This window comes from Pseudomassariella vexata, assembly GCF_002105095.1.
Source record: "Pseudomassariella vexata strain CBS 129021 chromosome Unknown BCR38scaffold_15, whole genome shotgun sequence".
In the NCBI taxonomy this organism is placed as follows: Eukaryota; Fungi; Ascomycota; class Sordariomycetes; order Amphisphaeriales; family Pseudomassariaceae; genus Pseudomassariella; species Pseudomassariella vexata.
Genome location: NW_024467970.1, coordinates 904,851 through 925,940, shown reverse-complemented (window position 1 = coordinate 925,940; position 21,090 = coordinate 904,851). Strand labels below are relative to the sequence as shown.

The 21,090-nt window shown below is 51.7% G+C and overlaps 3 protein-coding genes across 3 annotated transcripts; all 3 read right to left on the bottom strand.

Moving 5' to 3' along the window:
• Positions 1 to 32: 32 nt before the first annotated feature.
• On the bottom strand, positions 33 to 2,285 carry BCR38DRAFT_468648 (laccase TilA; the record flags this gene model as incomplete). Its single annotated transcript, XM_040862783.1, has 8 exons — positions 1,816 to 2,285; positions 1,433 to 1,752; positions 1,010 to 1,266; positions 909 to 956; positions 747 to 873; positions 457 to 690; positions 138 to 355; positions 33 to 86 (listed from the first exon to the last, which is right to left on the bottom strand). Exons 1-8 carry the CDS (start codon positions 2,049 to 2,051, stop codon positions 33 to 35), a joined length of 1,494 nt encoding a protein of 497 aa, XP_040711737.1. The 5' UTR covers positions 2,052 to 2,285.
• An 11,106-nt stretch (positions 2,286 to 13,391) lies between these two features.
• BCR38DRAFT_72308 (uncharacterized protein) lies at positions 13,392 to 14,647 on the bottom strand. The gene has a single exon (XM_040865585.1). It carries the CDS (start codon positions 14,569 to 14,571, stop codon positions 13,708 to 13,710), a length of 864 nt encoding a protein of 287 aa, XP_040711736.1. The 5' UTR covers positions 14,572 to 14,647; the 3' UTR covers positions 13,392 to 13,707.
• Positions 14,648 to 17,475: 2,828 nt separating this feature from the next.
• On the bottom strand, positions 17,476 to 20,297 carry BCR38DRAFT_447065 (major facilitator superfamily transporter). The gene is made up of 4 exons (XM_040861130.1): positions 20,149 to 20,297; positions 19,047 to 20,053; positions 18,818 to 18,986; positions 17,476 to 18,757 (listed from the first exon to the last, which is right to left on the bottom strand). The coding sequence occupies exons 2-4, from the start codon at positions 19,814 to 19,816 to the stop codon at positions 17,726 to 17,728; spliced, it is 1,971 nt and encodes a 656-aa protein (XP_040711735.1). The 5' UTR covers positions 19,817 to 20,053; positions 20,149 to 20,297; the 3' UTR covers positions 17,476 to 17,725.
• Between the last annotated feature and the right edge of the window lie 793 nt (positions 20,298 to 21,090).

The following is a 21,090-nucleotide window of genomic DNA, read 5'->3' as shown; positions in this document are numbered from 1 at the left end:
CAAAGTCAGCATGGACTTTGTCCTTGAGTTCTTCAGGGATTGGTGCGCATCGACTCAACGCCCTCCAATATGAATTGTTGGCCCCGCTGTTTCCAAGTTAGCAAAGTACAGCACAACCCGTGTGGGTGGATGCTTACTCCGAAATGGTGGATCATATGGCAATGCAGCATACTAGCTGCCGGGAAGGAAATCTCGTACCGAATCACGGTCCAATCGCCTGTGGAGTTACCCAGCCGACACCCATCGCGATTCGGCGGATCCACAAAATTAAAGTTGTCCGCCAGGTCACCCTCCTTGAGGGCCTGCTCAACGGTGTCATAGGGAAACCACCCGTGCCCCTCCCGATGATGAAGGCCTTGTGGTTGTGCTTGTGGAACGGGTGTTGCGAGGTCACGTTGGCGCCTTCTCGATAACGATATCACGACAGACCCGTTCTTCAATGAGCCCTCGGCGTACGTCGTGTCGCCGCGAGACTTCTCTTCCACAGGACGGGCGGCAATTGTTGGCGGAAGGCTTGGTGTGGGCCGATGTTGAGAGCCCAGGTAGAGGCGCCTAGCATCTCGACAAAGAATTTGAGCGTTGTGTCACTAGTTTGGGGCGGAGGGCGCGCGGGAAGGGGGCGAGCTTTGTTTCGTCCATGGCGGAATAGGGAGGGGGAGACGAGAGTTCCGTTGAGGAAGACCCAAGGCTCTGTGTTGGGGCATTGAGGGCTGTGGAATCTCCAGTGTTAGGATAGCGGAGGATACCAGGCCTTGGATGATTTGCTCCCGGCGAAGCGAGGTAAGTCGGATGGCAATAGTCGCCAGGCTTCTTGTTAAGGTGGACCAGGATGCTGATGCGCTCGCCAAGGTTGCAGTTTGCAGCGTGCACCTTCTGGGGATGGACAACTCACCGTCAGCGGCAACGACGTAGAACTCGTGCTCGTCGACGCTGATTTGAATCTCATGATGTGCGCCCTGCTATATGTCAGTCTCCACTCCATGTCTGCGTCCAAGGCGAGTATTCTCACAGAGTGGATGAAATTAATCCAGACCCATTCCTGTCCGTCTGCAGCTTGGACAACCTCCAAAGGCGTGTGTGTTTCCTCGCACACCAGCTCATTCGAGAATTCCAGCTGTCGAGGCTGCATCAGACATCCCAGCGAGTTTCGGCCCGGCCCACCGACCGACTCGAGGACTTCCTTCGAGTGGCAGTATGTTCGGCTTTTGCTGTTCAAAACTAGGGAGTTGCTGCACCAGGGAACAATGCCGGCATCTCGGTACATGACTAACAGCTGCGAAGAGTCAGTATCTCTTATTATTGTTGGTGTGCTCAGGTCGCAATGTCATCACGAGTCAAGCGTATGAGCACCTGATGCGAGAATATTGGAAGGCCCGCTTACTACAAGCACAGTCAGTAAACCATCGGGTATAATAAATCAGAGAGTACTCACCAATGTCCATTGGCTCTGCATTCCGGTCACTGATGATTATATGATGAGGCTGCTTTTCAGCAGCTCGCATTCCCTCAATATCGGCGGGCAGCGAGGAAATCAAGCTGTAAGGGCGTGGCCGCCACTCCGCAGGTCTGATCCAGATCGGGCCTCGCATGCCATCTGCAAAGGAAGGACCGAAATGCCCATGGTAGAAGTAGCTGCCATATTGCTGCTGGACGGTGAAACGGTAGGTATAATTATCTCTGGATTGGACCGCGTACTGAGTCACTCCAGGTACACCGTCATTCCAAGGCCGATCAATTTGGTAAATTCCATGCCTGGCGTGGGAGTAAGCGTCAAGTCACATGGGAGGAAGGGTTAAAAGTAGTGTTTGGACGAACCAGTGCATAGTCGTCTCGAACGTGAGCTGATTATCCAGAAAGATCTCAAACTCATCGCCTTCGTCGGCCTCGATAACTGGACCTGGAGTCTGACCGTTGATGGCAAAAACAGGTCGCCCATGACCGTCTCCGGTGTTCCATACGTTCGAGATTGTGAAGTTGTATCGTCGTGTAATCTTACACTCTGCTAGCGGCAAGGCAAGCAACGCCAAAATGCACCTTATCACAGTAGCCATGATGGTGGTGGTTTTTGCAAGATGAAAATTGATTCAGGAAGAGAAGAGCTAATGGACGAGAACCGTTACTGATCTAGAACGGCCGCTGAACGAGAAGCAAGTGTTGCCCAACTTCTCCCTATGCTACATACATACTTACCTTAATTACCATATAGGGAAAGTTGTAGAGGATCTAAATCACCTCCGAAGTTTCAGCAAGTATACTAGTCTTCACCGTTTGCACTTAGTTTGGAGCCTGACTCGTAAATTATCCTCTAGGAAAATTTGTCCTCTGAGACTTCTCGCCTCTTCCGCAGTGGGTCCTCGGGGACGCATCACTATCCGACGTCATGCACCTGCCTCCCCACTGGATCCAATAAATCCTAAGTTAGCCCCTGTCTCAATGACGCTTGTAATGCATGAGCGGGTCACGCTACGGGAGGATTCTACCATTGTTAAAATAATTCAATACAGCCCTTAAGGAGTCTAATAAACAAGGCCGCGTGTACTTGAAGCAGCCGATTCAGACAGGGGCATGACTCGTATAAATTGGAGCTTTCCATTTCTGATCTCTACTATGGTACTATGGTATCATGGATAAGTTTTCAATTGTGTGTTTGTACCGTGCCCCACCTAGGCACGCGCTAACTCTTCGCTACCTAGCTTAATAAGACCTTAATAGCTGTCTTAATATGATTAAGAGAAAACGTTATAGTAGTGTGCATTTCGATGTACCACCGACGAAGTAGAAGGTTCGAATTCGTTAGCGATCCGCTTCTAGGTAGGTCGGATAAGCTATTAGGAAATACTCTATATATTATTTGATAGATAAAAATTATGTACTTCTTTAAAATATAAGTATAGATAGCTTTAGAAACCGAGGAAGTTGAACAAGTTGAGCGGTTAACAGTCTGTATGATTACTATACTACAGAGTTACTACTGAAACGGGGTCAGGCGGTCAGTAGGATATACCTACCACCTAACATACTGAACAGACGGCTCCAGTACCAACAGATCCCATCTGTTGGTCTGATCAGACGAAGATCGTGGTACTGGTTGCAAGAGCTTCGCTCTTGCAAGTCTGGTGCGCGAGTTCGTCGGATGTGCCTCTGATACTCGTGGCGGGATAATTCTCAGAACAAGACGTCTGGCTCTGGAAGTCGAATTGAAGCTCTCGCTGGCACTAGATTGCTCTGATCAGAGCAAGATACAATCATCTGTCATTATCAAGGCTAGGATGATGTCAGAGAACAGAATGCCATAGGCACCGGTGGGACACCGGTGGGGCTCCGGTGTAGGAATGTGCGAGTCATGACGATATGGAAGTCTTGGTTTGCGGAACAATCGGGGAAACTAGTGCTCCGCGGCTCCGACGTCGGGTTCTAGCTATCTATGTAAGGGGCGGAGGCCCGGGAAGAAGATAGAGGGAGAGTAGAGATCAATGCATCACCGTGGGCACCCCTACCTGAGACCGCCAGTGACCACCCGGTGCTACGTAGGAGGGACGCCCGTTACTCCCCATCACTCTGTACTATTGCCTTCGGCCTAGCCGTACCCTGACACGTTGATCTCTCCACCCGTCTCCGGGCGTACGGACCGTTGGGGAGAAAATGGCGATGCGAAGAGCCCTGATGCGAAGCCAGACCACAGCCGCAGGCACGCTGGGTGACACCGGAGGAGCTACATCGAGTAGTGCAACGACGACGACAGCGACGCAGACGAGCAGTGGCACTGTCGACGCTACGACGACAACAGCGACGATGAGGCAACTGAGCCGGTCCCAACTAGAGGAGCTCGAGCTAGAAGAGCTTGACCGTCTAGTGGAAGAAGAAGTAGTGAGGAAGAAGAAACGAGAAAGGATTGGACAATTGGAAGCTTTAAGAAGGGGAGAGCCGCATAATAGTACCGCCGGTGGGACCCAGGTTGAACCTATCGGACCAGGCCTAAAGCGACCTCGGCTTGATCTAGGAGGGAGAGGCCACTTGCCGACACTCAAGTACCGGGGCACCAACTGGTCGGAACTTACCTCGTTCATGTTAAACCTAAAGGGGAGATTCATGATGTACGCGGAGGACTTCGACACTGATGCGGCGCGTGTACTGCACACCACCGGATGCCTTGATGGGGCGGTGCAACGACGGTGGACCAGCCACGTTGCTACTATTACAAAAACGACTTGGGGAACGTCCGGTGGGACGCTATGGAGAAGTGGCTGGAGAGGAGTGTGGCTAGCGACGATACGCGAGTGATCAGCGTGATGCAGAGACTCGATAGTATCACCCAGCGCCCCAACCAGAGCTACCAGCAGTTCATCGACGTATACGATGCTATAGAGACAGAGTGCCCTGATCAACTACCGGAACGGATAACGCGTCGTCAACGTACTCAAACCGCTTACGACCGGAGTTGAAGCGACAAGTCATGACCGAGGACTTCCCTCGACTCGGTATGAGCTTGACGACGTAGCTAAGCAAGCCGAGGCGATTGAAATAAGCAGCAGACCACCGGTGTACCAACAGCCTGGCCCGAGGACCAACGCAACATCGTCCTCGACCCCAGCACCAGCAAGGGAAGAAACATCAGACGGGAATGCAGGCCAACAGGCGCCCAGGAGGGATGTGGCTTACGGCCAGTGCTACTCGTGCGGACAGACGGGACATTACTCTCGACAATGCCCTAACTGCAGGACCTGCGGTAGAACCAAACATGACGGACCTTGTCCTGAGGACCGGAACCCAAACACAGCGCCGCTGGGGGTCCGCCACACCGAGCCTCAATAGGGGTACGAGCAGCCGCTCCGTCTGGAAACCACCATCCGTCTCCGGGTTGGCGGCTGCTGGCGCATTGGAAAAGCCTTGATTGACACCGGAGCCGACGAGAATGTCGTGGACTCAAGAGTGCTTGGCATCGAGCCGGGTACGTTACAAGACTCCGGTGAGACGCTGCGGGGCATGTGGGGAAGCAAAGGTCCCAACTATGGCAAGAGGGTATTACATACAAAGATGACGGACGGCTTCGGGGTGACGAAGACGAAGGCTCACGAATTCCGAGTCTCAGACGCAGAAGACTGGGTTGCAATCCTTGGGCTCCCCTGGTGCCGTGCCGTTGAGCCTATATTTCGATGGTCCTCGTTAGGATGGACGTACCCTCTCGACGTGGACAGTCTACAACTGGTGACCAGCAAGAAGGATATACGGAATGCGTACCACGAGGCAAAGTACAGTATGATAGCAGTGCCCGCGGTAGCAAGGGTCGAAGCTAGCAAGGACAGAGGAGCCGGAGCAGAGCCGCAGACCAAGTGTGCCACCGTGCCGTCGGAATACGCAGAATTCCTCCATCTATTCGACGCGCAGTTAGCAGGGAAATTGCCAGATGGAAGGTTTCGGTCACACAAGATCGAGCTAGAGCCAGGTGCCGAGCCGCCGCACGGGCCCATCTATCCACTAGCGGAGAAAGAGCTCGAGGAACTACGAGAATATTTGAAAATGGCCTTGAGCAAGAAATGGATTCGGCCCTCGCAGAGCCCAGCTGGGGCGCCGATCCTATTCGTACCGAAGAAAGGAGGAAAGTTGAGGCTATGTGTGGACTACAGAGGCCTTAACAAGATCACTGTGAAGAACAGAGCGCCACTACCACTGATCGGTGAGATCTTGGATAGGCTAGCTTCCGCGAAGTGGTATACGAAGCTGGATCTGAAGGATGCATACCACCGGGTCCGGATCAGCGAAGGAGACGAATGGAAGACGGCGTTTCGGACGAGATACGGTCATTTTGAGTATCTGGTCATGCCGTTCGGACTAGCTAATGCGCCGGCGACCTTCCAGAGCTACATCAACGACGCACTAGCTGGACTTGTGGACGTGATCTGTATCGTCTACTTGGACGACATCCTTATATTCTCTAAGGACAGGAGTCACACCAGAGCATGTCCGGGAGGTCCTCCGCCGGTTGGACGCCGCTGGCCTGTACGCTAATCAAGACAAATGCGTCTTCCACACGCAAGAAGTCGAGTTCCTAGGGTTCGTGGTGTCACCGGAGGGGATCCGCATGGAAACCGACAGGGTGGATGCTATCGCGCAATGGCCAGCCCCGGCTAGTATCCATGATATACAGGTTTTCCTCGGATTTACTGGGTTCTATCGCCGGTTTATCAAGAACTACTCGAAGATAGTAGCACCCCTGACAGACCTACTCAAGGGAGGATCATCTGGAGCGCTGCAGCTCGATAATGTAGCACACGAGGCGTTCTACAAGCTACGCCTGGCCTTCACACGAGCACCTATCTTGAAGCATTTCGAGCCTGGACTACCTATACGTGTAGAGACTGACGCATCAGACTTCGCAATTGGCGCAGTACTTAGCCAGCTGCACGGAGACAGGTGGCACCCAGTGGCTTTTATGTCCAAGAAATTGAAAGGTGCTGAGCTACGCTACGGGACACCCGATGCGGAGCTGCTCGCGATTATTGAGGCAACACAACGATGGCGGCACTATCTGCTGTACAGTCAACAGACGATTGAGATTCTCACGGATCACTTGAACCACCGCTACTTAGCCAGTAAGCCGCAGCTCAGCGCTAGACAAGGTAGATGGCTACAGGACCTTGCGAACTATGACTTCGAGATCATATATCGACCAGGCACGAAGAATCCTGCCGATGGGTTGTCAAGACGGCCTGACCACCGCGCGACAGCGGGTGAGAAACAGGAGGCGCAAGTAGCGTTCTTGCCAGACTTCCTACAACGATTTAGGAGTATCAGAGTGCGAGTAATGGAGACACAGCGCGCAAGCGGTGCTACAGCTGGCGTCCCTATGCCGGAAGAGTTGGCTCCGACATTACTTGAAGATGTCAGGAAAGCCCAGGCAGAAGACGAATTCGTCAGTAGCGGAGCGTGGAAGTCGCTCAGCCGCGTACCGGGTGCGTGGTACCAGGAGGACGGGCTGCTTTGCTATAAGGGCCGCGTCTTCGTACCAGATAACCATCCGATCCAGCGGGAGATACTGATGGCCTTCCATAACGAGCAGACTAGTGGCCACCTGGGGGTCACTAAGACAGTCAAGAGAATCAGTAGGTCGTACTTTTGGAAATCGCTGACAAGAGATGCGAAGGACTTTGTTAGGGGGTGTGCAGTCTGCCAGCGAATAAAGGCGCGACACCATCTGCCCTACGGGCAGCTAGCTAGTCTGCCGGTACCAAACCGACCATGGGAGCAGATCTCTCTCGACTTTATTACAGGGCTTCCATCTTCGCAGGACACCAATGGGAAGATGAAGGACAGCCTCTTGGTAATAGTGGACCGCTTCACGAAATACGCACTATATATACCGACGAAGAAGAGCCTTACCGCTGATGGACTCGCTATGCTGCTGGTGCACTACGTCTTCACTGTGTTCGGGATCCCAGTGACTATGGTATCCGATAGGGGTTCCCTGTTCACAAGCAAGTTCTGGGCAACGGTGTGCCACCTACTGGCTATCAAGAGGAAGCTGAGTACCGCATACCACCCGCAGACCGACGGGCAGACAGAGCGACAGAATCAGAACGTGGAAAACTTCCTGAGGGCGTTCTGTAATTTTGATCAAGATGACTGGGCATCGCTACTACCGATGGCACAGTTCGTGTACAACGTGGCGTGGCATTCGGCCATCAACATGGCACCAGCAGAGGCGCTGTTTGGCTATATGCCAAGGGGGCCACATGATATCGAAAAGGACGGTACTGGGCCGATCCGAGCTATTGCAGCGGATGAAAGGGTCCAAGAGCTCCAGAGCCATAGGGATACCATTGCACAACTCCTTGAGAGGACGAACAAGGACTATGAGAAGTGGTATAACAGGCGACGAGAGACCATGTCCCTCACCGTAGGGGACCTGGTGATGCTATCGACGAAGAACGTGAGGCAGCGCAGACCGTGTAAGAAGCTGTCGGACAAGTTCCTAGGTCCATTCAAGGTGCACCGGGTGATCAACGGTGGGAGAGCCTATGAGCTGGATCTACCACAGAGTTACCGCATCCATAACGTCTTCTCCCCGTCACAGCTCGAGCCCTACAAAGGAAAACCGGTTGAGCACCAGGTGATACCAGTGGAAAGCGACGACACCTTAGAATACGAGGTCGATCACATTGTAGCACACAAGGGACCGCTGAAGAGCAGGCGATACTTAGTCCGGTGGAAGGGCTACGACGAGTCAGAAGATACGTGGGAGCCGCAACGACACTTGTCACGAGAGCTACGAAAAGAATACGAAGACTCGGTGGCACGACGTATCACCGGGTGACAACTCGGACTGCAATAGTTGTATCAAGGGCACGCCGGCCAAACAAGTCCTCATTGACCGTAAGAGGAACTATTGCCCTCTATGGGGCTATGAGAGCACAGAAACAACACCACCTGCCACCTAGGAGTAGAACAGGTTAGCACCAGTGCCTCAGGAGCGGCACTCAGGGAGGGGGCATGAACGGAACAAAGATCACAGGTAAGTCACCTATTATCACATCTACATAACTACGAGGGCAACGGTACACCGTTGGGAAGCCGGTAACAAGCAGGGTCTCTATGGCAGAAGATGGCGGGAAGCACTGTGGTTAGGCCACAAGTGTATACGTTGTCGTGCGCGACTGTCAGGCAAAGGTTTTCGAGCAATGGCTGGACCGATGCTGTGACGTGTGAGAGCGGGCGACAGCGCGAAGCACTGTGGTTAGGCCACAGGTGTATACGTTGTCGTGAGCGATTGTCAGGCAAAGGTTTTCGAGCAATGGCTGGACCGATGCTGTGACGTGTGAGAGCGGGCGACAGCGCGAAGCACTGGGGTTAGGCCACAGGTGTATACGTTGTCGTGAGCGATTGTCAGGCAAAGGTTTTCGAGCAATGGCTGGACCGATGCTGTGACGTGTGAGAGCGAGCGACAGCGCGAAGCACTGTGGTTGGGCCACCAGTGTATACGCTGTTGCGCGTGTGTGTCGAACATTGGCTTGCGAGCGTTTTACTGGGCCAATGTTCCGACGATTGGGAGCGTAGGGCCACCGGTGCTGTTCCGGTAGGCACCTATAGCTTCGGAAGGCGGGTGACAGCGCGGAGCACTGTGGTTAGGCCACAAGTGTATACGTTGTCGTGAGCGATTGTCAGGCAAAGGTTTTCGAGCAATGGCTGGACCGATGTCATGACGTGTGTGTGCGGGTGACAGCGCGGAGCACTGTGGTTAGGCCACAAGTGTATACGCTGTTGCGCGTGAAGAGTTACGGGGTATACACCGGAGGGCACCGGCGCGGCATCGGAGGATGTGGGAATAGGAAGGGCCGGTGTTCTACGGGATGAGCGTTGAGGCCCTGAGGGCAGGGCCTTGTCAGGGGGGGTCGTCGTGTCAGAGAACAGAATGCCATAGGCACCAGTGGGTGTCAGGACACTGAACGCAGGACACCGGCGGGCCGCCGGAGGGGTGTTTCGGACAAAAGACTCCCGAATCATGATTACAATCTATGTGAAGCTTTGGGATGACGAGAGTCAAGATCCTTGGCATCGCCGACCCTGCTGTTATGCCGGGTCCAAGCGGCGGCCTAGCTATCTATATAAGGACCATCTCGAAGTAGGATAGGGAAGGAGTTGTCAGAGCCACAAGTGTCATCCGAGGCGGGCCGGCTTCCACCAGGTAGGAAGCCGTTTGTGGCGGCTAGAGAGCCGCTTGTGGCGAATGAGAGCCGTTGAAGCCGTTTGCAGCGGATAGGGAATCGCTTGGTTGCAGATAAGGAGCCGCTGTCCAAGATATTGGCCGAAGTCGGAGGAACACAGACATACGGAAGCAAACATCCAGAATCCAAGAGAGAAACTCGGCTGGCTATAAGTAAGGAGTCGAGACGGAGGAAGATAGAGAGGGCAGAGATCAATGCATCACCGTGGGCACCCCTACCTGAGACCGCCAGTGACCACCCGGTGCTACGTAGGAGGGACGCCCGTTACTCCCCATCACTCTGTACTATTGCCTTCGGCCTAGCCGTACCCTGACAAGCGCGTCGTATGACTCGTTCCACTGCTCGAGTCTGTATCTCCCTATATTCGGCCTAGAGTTATTGCTAACCCCCTCTTAGACTCCTATCCGCAGATCTGCTCCCGCGACTACTACCAAAGGTAGTAGCAAGAAGGTCCCCGTGCGTGGTGCTGCGCGAGATTATACGTGTGACTCCTGTGTCGGTCGGTTGGGAAAGTCCGCCGCTGCCTGTTTCGACCAATTGGGCGTTGATTCCGGCCGTTGCTTCGCCTCTGGCTTCTTCGTTCTCTAATAGCTCCCATTTCCCTCTAGTGAGGGAAAAGCTCTGAGGGCTTCAAAGAAGTTGGCGGCCGCCGCGGCTCGGGGCGCCGACTTTGCTGCTCTTGCGAGTCTGCGCGCTGGTGTTCGGGCCGCTAAGCGGGCGAGCAACGCTCCCGTCGTCTTGTCGAGTAGCGATGGCGAGGATGAAGAGGAGGAGGCGGAAGCGCTCTCCCAGTCGGAGACTCTGCGCGCTCTTCTAGTAGAAGTGCGTGGCTTCCGGGCCGACTTTGCTGCTCTGGCCGCTCGGCTTCGCTGAGCCTAGAAGCCCTTCTGCCCTGTGCCCTTCGAGGTTCCTGGTTCTCTGCATCCTGGGGGTGTTCGCTTTCTGTTTGAGTAATCGCTCTACTCCTCTCTCTCTTACTTTTAGTTACTTGATATAAGTGCGCTAGTCTGTCAAAGGATTCAGCTTTACCGTATTGCTCCTCAAACCTCTTGAGCGCTTCTGTTTCTTGAAATTCGGATAAGGGCTCCCAAGTAGGATCGGCGTATCCCTTCCATCGAACGAATACTCGGCGGACCTTTCCTCGCCCCTTGCTCTTAGTTCGAGAGCAGAGGATCTCTTCTACAAAGTACTCGTTATCTCCTTCTTGATTTTGGATTGGTAGGGGTTGGGAATCGGATACTTCTTGCCCGAGGAGCGGATTAGAATGTGCTCTTCGTAGTAGATCTACGTGGAATCGGTTTTCGATGCCGGAGGGGATTCCAGAGAGCTCTACCACTAGGGGGCTATGACTCTCGAGACTGAGTATTTCGCTCGTAACCAGTCTAGGGACTTCTTTGGTCGCGGAGTTTTATAATTTCGTAGGTCGAGCCAAACCTTATCCCTGTTACGAACCACGTTCCTAACCAACACAGAATAGGCCCATTGGCAGGCCTTAGGTGGATACCTGCAGGAAAGGACCGGAAACCAGGATAGAAGCTAGGAACGGAGAAAGGATGGACCGACTAGAAGGTCACGTGACGGATCACTGGGTCACTCGGTGAGCCAGTGAGCCACCCCAGCAGGGTCACAACGGATAAGAGTGATCCAACGAGATCAGTGAAGGAGAGATGGATATATAAGGGACAGGACTCCCAGGCATTCCATAGATAGATAGTCTCTACTTCAGTCATCAATCTAAGCATCAATCTAACCCATTGGTGAGGCAAACTGCCTTGACGACTCTATTCCCGACTACCCTACTTGAATACTTCAGTTACCCAAAGCACTATACTCCATATGTCAGACCCCGATATTATTGCTTGAGGACTCCGCAGCAGGACTTGCTTACTAGCACAAACCCTTACAGACTCTTTAGTGGTTTACGCAGCTAGACTATTAGAGGTTTTGTTACAAAAGTGGTAGCGTACGAAAATCTGCCGAAGTGTGCAATTGGACCGTGGACTACGTTATACTAAAGACACTATCACTACTAATAGCACCTTTATCTTTATTATACAAAGGCACGTATACTACTTTTAAATATATTAGTTTAGTCGCTATTAAGATTCATAAGTACCTTAATAATCCAGAGCTTAGTATTAGTCTAGATGTAGCTGTCAGGTTGCGGCTAGGCCGCAGGCGATAGGACGGAGTAAAGGGGAGTACGGGGGCCCCTAGTGCTAGTCACCGGATAGTCACTAGTGATCTCTAGTAGTCTCAGGTAGGATTGCTCAGAATGGTTCATTAATCGCTACCCCCCTTCTATCCTCCTTCACGATAGTCTTTATATGTCAGGGTACGGCTAGGCCGAAGGCAATAGTACAGAGTGATGGGGAGTAACGGGCGTCCCTCCTACGTAGCACCGGGTGGTCACTGGCGGTCTCAGGTAGGGGTGCCCACGATGATGCATTGATCTCTGCCCTCTCTATCTTCCTCCGTCTCGACTCCTTACTTATAGCCAGCCGAGGTTCTCTCTTGGATTCTGGATGTTTGCTTCCGTATGTCTGTGTTCCTCCGACTTCGGCCAATATCTTGGACAGCGGCTCCTTATCTGCAACCAAGCGATTCCCTATCCGTTGCAAACGGCTTCAACGGCTCTCATTCGCCACAAGCGGCTCTCTAGCCGCCACAAACGGCTTCCTACCTGGTGGAAGCCGGCCCGCCTCGGATGACACTTGTGGCTCTGACAACTCCTTCCCTATCCTACTTCGAGATGGTCCTTATATAGATAGCTAGGCCGCCGCTTGGACCCGGCATAACAGCAGGGTCGGCGATGCCAAGGATCTTGACTCTCGTCATCCCAAAGCTTCACATAGATTGTAATCATAACTCGGGAGTCTTTTGTCCGAAACACCCCTCCGGCGGCCCACCGGTGTCCTGCGTTCAGTGTCCTGACACCCACTGGTGCCTATGGCATTCTGTTCTCTGACATTATATAGATAGCTAGAGTACTTATTCGGACCGGCGTAGGTGCGGGTCCGGCGCTCCGAGGCTTCAATATATTAGAATCCTGACTCGTGAACCCCTGTGTTGGCGCCCCACCGGTGTCTTGTACCCGGCACTCTGACACCAGCCTATCGACTTAGCCGCTTTAATAAAGGTTTTTTTATTAATACGATAGAACTTATTTAGACGAAGCGTAACCTTAGCGGAAGCAAATATACTAAACGTATATTAAAATAACGGGCTACTAAAAATACTATCTATAATCTAGTAGAAGGCAGGGAGATCTTGAAAAAAAGGTCAAAGATAAGGTTACTAAAGTACAGAGAGTTCTTAACAAGTATTACGAAGGACTACGTAGAGCAGCCTAAAAGACCTTTTTTAATACCGCGAAAGAAGCTAGAAGACGTTGTTTAGCAGGCCGATTAAAACCTACAGATGTCTTCGAGACAGGCCTTGTTTAGCGGTTATTACGTAGCTTCTAATTAAAGGTTGAAATCCTTTACGAAAACTAGCCAATTTGGTGGTAAGCACTAACTTATGTTAGTGAGCTCAAGCAAGTCCGAAATAAGTGGGGTGTAGCACGGGTAGTATGACTAAAACGATCAAAAGACCTTAGCCCCTAATATAATAGAAATCTTTCTCCAACGATAGCTATCCTTTTCCAGAGTTAGCCATGGGCTGGTCATGCGGGAAATCAAAGCAAGTAAACATTACCAACCAAGATACAATAAGCCCTGTCCTGTATCGCTAGACAACACAACCCCTCAACTCTGGTTGCGAACATATCTCACTGGCTGTGGTCTGCTCCTGGATAACCCCTGTTTGTGAAAGCAGTTCCATCGGTCCTTTGTTCGATGCAGGCCTTGAATATTTTCGAAATGTGTGTTGTTTGGTTCGTATCTATCGCGAGGTATTGACTGAGATGAGAAGAAAAAAAGGCTTCTGGGCAACACGCTGCCGTTCAGTTTGCTAGAGGCACACATCCTCAACAGCCTATGCAAGCTCAGGATTCATGATCAGGGTTTAGGTGGTTGTGCTTAGCACAGTCCATATCCTTGGATTCATCCCAGTTCACCTCCCACGGGCAGTTCAGCCAGACTCTGTTCTCCTTGACTCCACCGCTGGGAGGGCCCAAGGCGACGGCAGAGAATTTGAAAGGGCAGTTGGTTTTCTTGCTGGCGCGGTCCTTGTAGTGCCGTTTCTTGCTGTTCTCCGTGGCATGCTGTTCAGCTCTCTCGCCGATTTTGGGTTTGTAACCCTTCCTAGACTTGCCGCTGTGTACGCATCCGAAATAGACGCGGGCCTTGCCTTTCTTGGGTTTCAGGTCACTGTGAGCAATAACAGTGGCATACCCGAGCCGTTGTTCGTGGGCTTTAACACCGTCAAGTAGAGCTTGGTACGAGGGAAACCGTGTACCACTGGGGACGGGAGGCCGTTCCTTGTAGAGCATAACCGAGATATCGGGATCCTCGGGCGCTTGCGATGAAGTCATGTCGTGATCGGTAGTAGAGGCTGCTTGTTGAAGGGTATCTAGTCCGTTAGATAGTGGCTGGAGCGTGCGGTCATCATATTGCTGCACTAGTTGGGTGTGTTGGACCTGCTGAACATGCTGAGCATGTTGAACTGGCTGAGGAGTAGGAGGTGGGGGTAATTGGCTACGCTCATTCGTCTTGGAGTGGGCACCCTGTTGACGTTCCCAGCGCCGTGCGTGGATCACTTGATTTAGTTCCTCGAGACGTCGGGTGTGGTCTTCGAGGACTTGCAGTATTTGTTCTTGTTGTTGCTGAATCTGAAGGAGGATGGCACGTGGATTTGGGTTGGCGCTGGACGCTCCCGGGAGAGGGTCCCCAAAGTTGATTTGGGACATGGCTTGCGATGCCGGTCAGCCGCAGTGGTTTTGCTGTCAAGAACTTGGAAGCTATAAGAAGACCAGGCAGGCACTGAGGCAAAATTGCGCACATGTCGTTTCCAAAACGGCATGGAAATGTTTGCTTTCCGTGTTACCTCCGACGTCACGTGTGCGAAAGCCGCGTCATGTGCACGGACGGACCTAGAAAGCTTCTCTCTGCCGTGAACTTCCCTATATGTTGACGTAGAGGCGGTATTATTCTAAGTCGCACGAAATGAATACCTGGCATTCTCAAACCTTCTTATTACCACATTGAAATAAGACCGTCCTCTATCGTAAATCTATTTGAATCGCGGTGGATGTGATAGGTTGTGGTATTATAACCACCCGCCGGATTCCGCGATGCGGTCGCCTTCACTACGCCATCAAATTTGGCTCGTGCCTCACTTAAGCATGCAGTCGTCAATGTAAATTAACAGTCTGTTTAATATGCTTTGGATGAAGCTCACTGGGAAATCAAGCTGTTTGAGCTTGTTGCGGTGGCTGATTTTATGTCTCCTATTGGAAACCACCGTCACTCTGTACCTTATTACTGGACTCTTGACCACAATTCGAAGCCTTGTCGTACGCATAAGCCCGTCAATTTACCGATATGAAGGATATATATGAGCGTTGTGAGGTCGACTTGCTTCGGCTGAGTCCGAACCCCACCGATTCTGAATGGGTGAGAGAACATATGAAGAAGGAATCCATCTCATGCAAAATATGTCCGAACGCGATATCACTAATCTCGATGCCATGGTGCAGCAGCGGGGGGAGAGGGACCAATAGCCTGTGAGGCCATAGCGGACGGCTAGCAATGAGCGATCCCACGCTAGTCTTCTTGCCACTGACAACCATGACATGCAAATTTGTCACCTCCGCGATAGACCGAACGTGTAGAAGCACATCTGGGTAATACAGGAATTGGCGTGCGCACCGCACATCTGTCTCGTTGTCGATCGGCATTCGCATTTCGAGTACACAGACTACCCGAGATAGAGCTGAGAGCCGCCAAGGCACTGCGGCTTAAACTCAAGCTGACTAACCCTTCTATCGTGGTTATATAGTTATTGGTTACCCAAAACTATTCTTGGGAACATTTAGGGCTAAGTTAAGCAACCTATCTGCCGCTACCCCAGCTCAACGGCGGCCTACTCCGTGACGCGACGCTACCCTATGCATCTCAACTATCCCCTATATAACCGCATAGCAGATTATAGCGCTAGTTATCTAGAAATAACTATATAGCGCGTCGTACACTATATAACCGCCGTGCTACTAATCCTACTAAAGAGGAGGCTAATGAAACGGGGTCAGGCGGTTGGTAGGATATACCTACTACCTAACATACTGAATAGACGGCTCTAGTACTAACAGATCCTATCTGTTAGTCTAATCAGACGAAGATTATAGCGATAGACGCTAGAGCGAAGCCTTAGGCGCAAGTTAGTCGGATATACCCTCTTATATTTAGCGAAGGGGTAATTCTCATGTTACGAACCACGTTCCTAACCAACACAGAATAGGCCCGTTGGCAGGCCTTAGGTGGATACCTGCAGGAAAGGACCGGAAACAAGGATAGAAGATAGGAACGGAAGAAGGACGGACCGACTAGAGAAGGTCACGTGACGGATCACTGGCTCACGCAGTGAGCCAGTGAGCCACCCCGGGAGGATCACGAAGAATAGGAGTGATCCAACGAGATCAGTGAAGGAGAGATGGATATATAAGGGACAGGACTCCCAGGCATTTCATAGATAGACAGTCTCTACTTCAGTCATCAATCTAAGCATCAATCTAACCCATTGGTGAGGCAAACTGCCTTGACGACTCTATTCCCAGTTACCCTACTTGAATACTTCAGTTACCCCAAAGCACTATACTCCATACGTCAAACCCCGATATTATTGCTTGAGGACTCCGCAGCAGGACTTACTTACTAGCACAAACCCTTACAGACTCTTTAGTGGTTTACGCAGCTAGACTATTAGAGTGTTACACGCAAAGGTGGTCAAAGATTTGTGAGGTTGTAAAAGCATCACATTCTATCTAGTCCTATGGAGCACGAAGGTTGGACTTAGTCCCGAAGGGCTAAGTCACGTGGTAACCTTGGTGGTCTTGGCAAAGCCCACCAAGGTTGCCCAACACGTAGGTCCCGTATATCGGAGCCGTAGAGCACTAGTTCCTCCGATTATTTAGTATACTAAGACTTCTATATTAGGTTATAACTCGCACGTCCCTACACTGGGGCCCCAATGGTGTCTCACCGGTGCCTGGTGCCTGTAGTATTCAGTTCTCTGATAAATACTTAATAAACATAAGTACCTCTTAGTCTCTTGAGGTTACTAGGTAGTCCCCTTTGCAATTAGCGCAAGAGACGACTATATAGCTACATACTGTACCAGTACCACAGGTCTTATATTTATGTTTATAAGACTAGTAATTCTAGGAACAGTACTTGTAACCCGGCTTTACCCTACACTCCTTAGGGTTATAACAAATGCCTACGCATCCGGATCACTAGGTTTTAGGCGTGTAGTCTCGGAATATATCTACCTTCGCCCTTAGTCTCCCGATAATCAGCCCGCTCTTTAGGCAGTAGTCTCTCTCTACCTCTAAAGAGATAGAGAGAATAAGAGAACATGCATTTGTCCTAGGCTGAGGCTTTGAGCCATCTAGGGCTACCCTGGACCTTAATAGGTTAAAGGTCTCTATCTCTTCCTTCAAGATAGACATAGTATCAGATTCGATAGGAATCCCATGAGCTAAGAGCTTAATCCACTAAGTAGGCTCGCTAATAGAGATGACTTTATATCCTGAGAAAGCTTCTAGAAGCTGGCTGTGTTGAGTTAGTATCTACATGATGGACACTGGTAATAGCACTAATCAACACTTATAAGGACATGAATATTTTGCGAAGTGTTTGTTAGGGATGAATAAGCTAGGGCGTCGGCCATGAAACATGTCACAAACTGCCTCATCCATATTCCTCAACCCATACCGCACGTTCGCAGCAGGCCTGGCCCACACGAGCGATAACATGTCTGGAGCCGTCCATCCAGTATGCTATAATCTACTAACAAAATAAATAGTAGAACATCTTCACTCACATTTTATCTCCTACATCCGCCTAACCCTTTCGGGTTGCTGGTAACATTTCCCGTCCAGCATTCTTCTCAACGTCACTCTCTACAGCAACACCAGGAGGGCTGTTCGCCAGACCTTCGGTTAACGCTGCTTCTGCCTGCCTCTCCTTCCGCCTCTGGTTCTTAGCCAACCTTTGTTCATTCTTCTCTGCATCTTCTCTCATCTGCCGGATCACGGGGCTTTTGGCCCGGATCCTCTCACCATACTTGTAGAATATGATGGGAATAGGCACCATCAGGAGTTCGAGCAAACCAAGCATGGTGCCCGCCCACTGGGGCGTGAGCCTGGCGTACATGGAAGGGCCAGCCAGCGGTAGAGTGCCCCCGAACAAACTCCGCGTCACGGCATTACCAGCAAGTGCCGAAGCGGCGTAGATGCCATACGCGCCAGCGAGGTAGTTGCTGCCATAAATGAAACACAGAGTATTGCCGCAACCAAAGGGAATGCCGAAAGCGATGGGAATGGCCCAGTGGATCGTCGTGGGAAGGCACGTCCAACTGAACGACAGCTGCCCAACGGGCACGAGGATGGCGCCAATGATCATGACCCGAGCCGTGGCCTCAGGAGGCACCCGTCCGGTGGTGGGGTCCTTTGGGTGTTTGTTGATGAGTTTGCGCCACAAGGGTTCCGCGCAGATGGCAATCATAGACCCGATGCCAATGCCAACGAAGGCAAGACCGGAAACTCCAGGCCCCCATCCACGGTGCTGGGAAAACACAATAGGGTAAGCCACAAAACAGAGATAGAGGATGCCGTAAATAAGAGAGATCCACAGATTGAAGAACCAGAGGATAGGCTCAGTGAAGGACAGGACGAATGGTCGGACGAGGTTAATCTTAAGCAACTGAAGCTTGGAGAGCTTCATGTCATAGCGCGTCCACCATCTGTCATCATCCGTTTCCTCCCGAAGGCGCGCCGCCTTGGCCTGAAGAACCATGGGACCGTAAGTCTCCTTGGCGCTCGCGACGCAGATGGTCGCGACAGCAGCCAGTATTAGTACGAGCCAGTTATCCCACTATTCCAACTCCTTGTTAGTCATGATCCCGTACCCCAAAGATGGATTGGAATAGCTCACCCGCCAACCAAGATACTGATAGACGAACCCGCCAATGACGGGACCAGTGACAGGGCCGTTAATAGGTGCAATGGACCAAATGGACATGACCAACGCGCGAGTCTCTTCTGTCGAGATGTCCACCACGGATCCTGCACTGTTGGTCACCATGACGGAGCCAAACACGGCGCTAGCAACAAACTTGATCAGTTTGAGCTCGGCTCAACTTTTCACGTGGGGTTCCACTTACCCAAAGAACCGTACGACGATGATTTCAGTAAGCGACGTAGCCAGACAGCACGGTATTACCAATATGGTAAAGACAGCCATGCACGCAATGTACACTGGTCTCCGGCCCCATAGCTCGCTTAGAGGCGCCACCACCAAGCTCCCCGTCGCAAGGCCCAGCAGGTAAGAGGTGACACCAAGGGTCGCTACTGGCGTGCTCGTCACATGGAATTGTTCCATCAATCCGGGTATCGAGGCCGTGTAACTTGTGCTGTAAAAGACGACAACCCAGGTCGTATAGGAAATACAGAATATAACCCAGCCTCGATACCATCGCGGCCAACACCGGGGATTGATAGGGTCGTTTTCCTCAAAGATGACCTCGAAGTCTGGTGGTCGCGAGGCGGAGCTACCGATGCTGGTTGTAGTGCGGACGTGAGCAATAGCCCCTCGGTCGTATTCCTCGTCAATGTGGTCGAAACCCGGCGAGGCATTTTCGTAGCCCGGTGACCAGGCCAGTTCTAATGGTTCCAGAGGGTCAGTGTCATCTGAGGCGTGTGTTACACCGCTGGCTCGACTTGCGCCGCGGCGGCGATTCTGGCTGCGATTCTGGCTGCGACTCCCGCTGCGACTCCAAATGTGACTATGAATGCGACTGTGGCCGTTATTCCGGCTTTCCGTCTTCTCAAGAACATGCAGGTTGTTCCATGTCTCCTGGCTCCTATACGACAATTCGTCGTCGGCCGTTGCTTCGGCCGCAACCGCGCCAAGCCTGGTGTCAGTGTCGGCCATGTTTGCGCCACGGGTTGGGCCTGACCCGCTCCGCAATTTACGCAGTATCGGTCGGCAGGAACGTTATTAAAGTTATCCTCGCTTCAATAGGCCTTGTAAGGAATGTGAACGGTTGCGTGGAAGGAATGCTCAAATAGCTGGAGCCCGTCAACCCGTCACCACATCACCATGACTGACACGGTCTGACCCTGAGTCGCAAAGATGTGGAAACAATCCAGAACAATGTGAGAAGAGCTCCTATCATCGGGGTTCACCGCAGCCTCAGCAGTTACTCATAGTTATTCATCGGTTCCCACACTTCAAACAGCCGGGAATAATGATAATAAACATACCAAACTACGAAGCCTTTGGCCAGAAGTAAGTGGACTCGCAGGGACCCCTGCCACTGTGTGGACAAACTGTGCTATCGCACTATAGATACTGAAGTTTATTTCGTCCTTTAGGCCGTGTTTTATCCTCTCAGCTTGACCAGGGGATCATTCTAGTTGGATTGGCGGGCTCAAGTGTCTAGGTTAAGACATCACCCCAAATAACTACCCTGCGATAACACTGTCCGCCCGCACAATTAGCAGGGGTCTCTGCAAGTCCACTTAGTTTTGGCCAGAGGCGAGTGCACATACAAGCTACGCTCCCCCCTGTTGCCAAGATGATATGTGGGTCATCTAGTGGAGCACATAGTGGCGTGTGCGTAATAAGTTGAAGATCGATTAGTAATTAATTAACAGTTTGGGTAACGTACCCCACAAGCAAGTTGGCCACACAAGCAAGTTGGCCACTTTTTCTTGGCACCATACGAACAACCTTTTAATTAACATCTTTACACATACCAAGATGGGATCGAATTGGAAAGAAAGCGACATGATTCTAGCGTGCCAGGCGCTTTAATCGAAACCCGAATTAAGCATCCGACGCGCTGCCCAACTCTACAATGTCCCTCGTACAACTCTAGCTAACCGAAAACGCGGACTACTATCTCGACGCGATACTCGACAATCTAGTCATAAGCTTACAGAATCAGAAGAGTTAGCGGTCGTATAATACATACTTGACCTAGATTCGCGATTATTTCCTCCCCGGCTCCATGGTGTTGAAGCTATGGCTAACCGACTGCTCCGTGACCGTGGCGCTGGACGGGCATCAACTGGGCCTCGAACTTCGTACGACGACAACCAGACCTTCGGACGCGTTTCAATCGAAGAATCGACTATCAACGAGCCTATTGCGAAGATCCTGATGCGTATCGCGCGTGGTTTACGCTCGTACGAAATACAATT

What these genes read in the sequence shown, in the direction of transcription:
- BCR38DRAFT_447065 (XM_040861130.1), bottom strand. Translation starts at nt 19,816, where the DNA reads ATGGCCGACACTGACACCAGGCTTGGCGCGGTTGCGGCCGAAGCAACG. An exon ending in ATCGTCGTACGGTTCTTTGG is followed by an intron (nt 18,987 to 19,046) that starts GTAAGTGGAACC and finishes GTTTGTTGCTAG; the next exon opens with CGCCGTGTTTGGCTCCGTCA. An exon ending in ATCAGTATCTTGGTTGGCGG is followed by an intron (nt 18,758 to 18,817) that starts GTGAGCTATTCC and finishes GAGTTGGAATAG; the next exon opens with TGGGATAACTGGCTCGTACT.
- BCR38DRAFT_72308 (XM_040865585.1), bottom strand. Translation starts at nt 14,571, where the DNA reads ATGTCCCAAATCAACTTTGGGGACCCTCTCCCGGGAGCGTCCAGCGCC.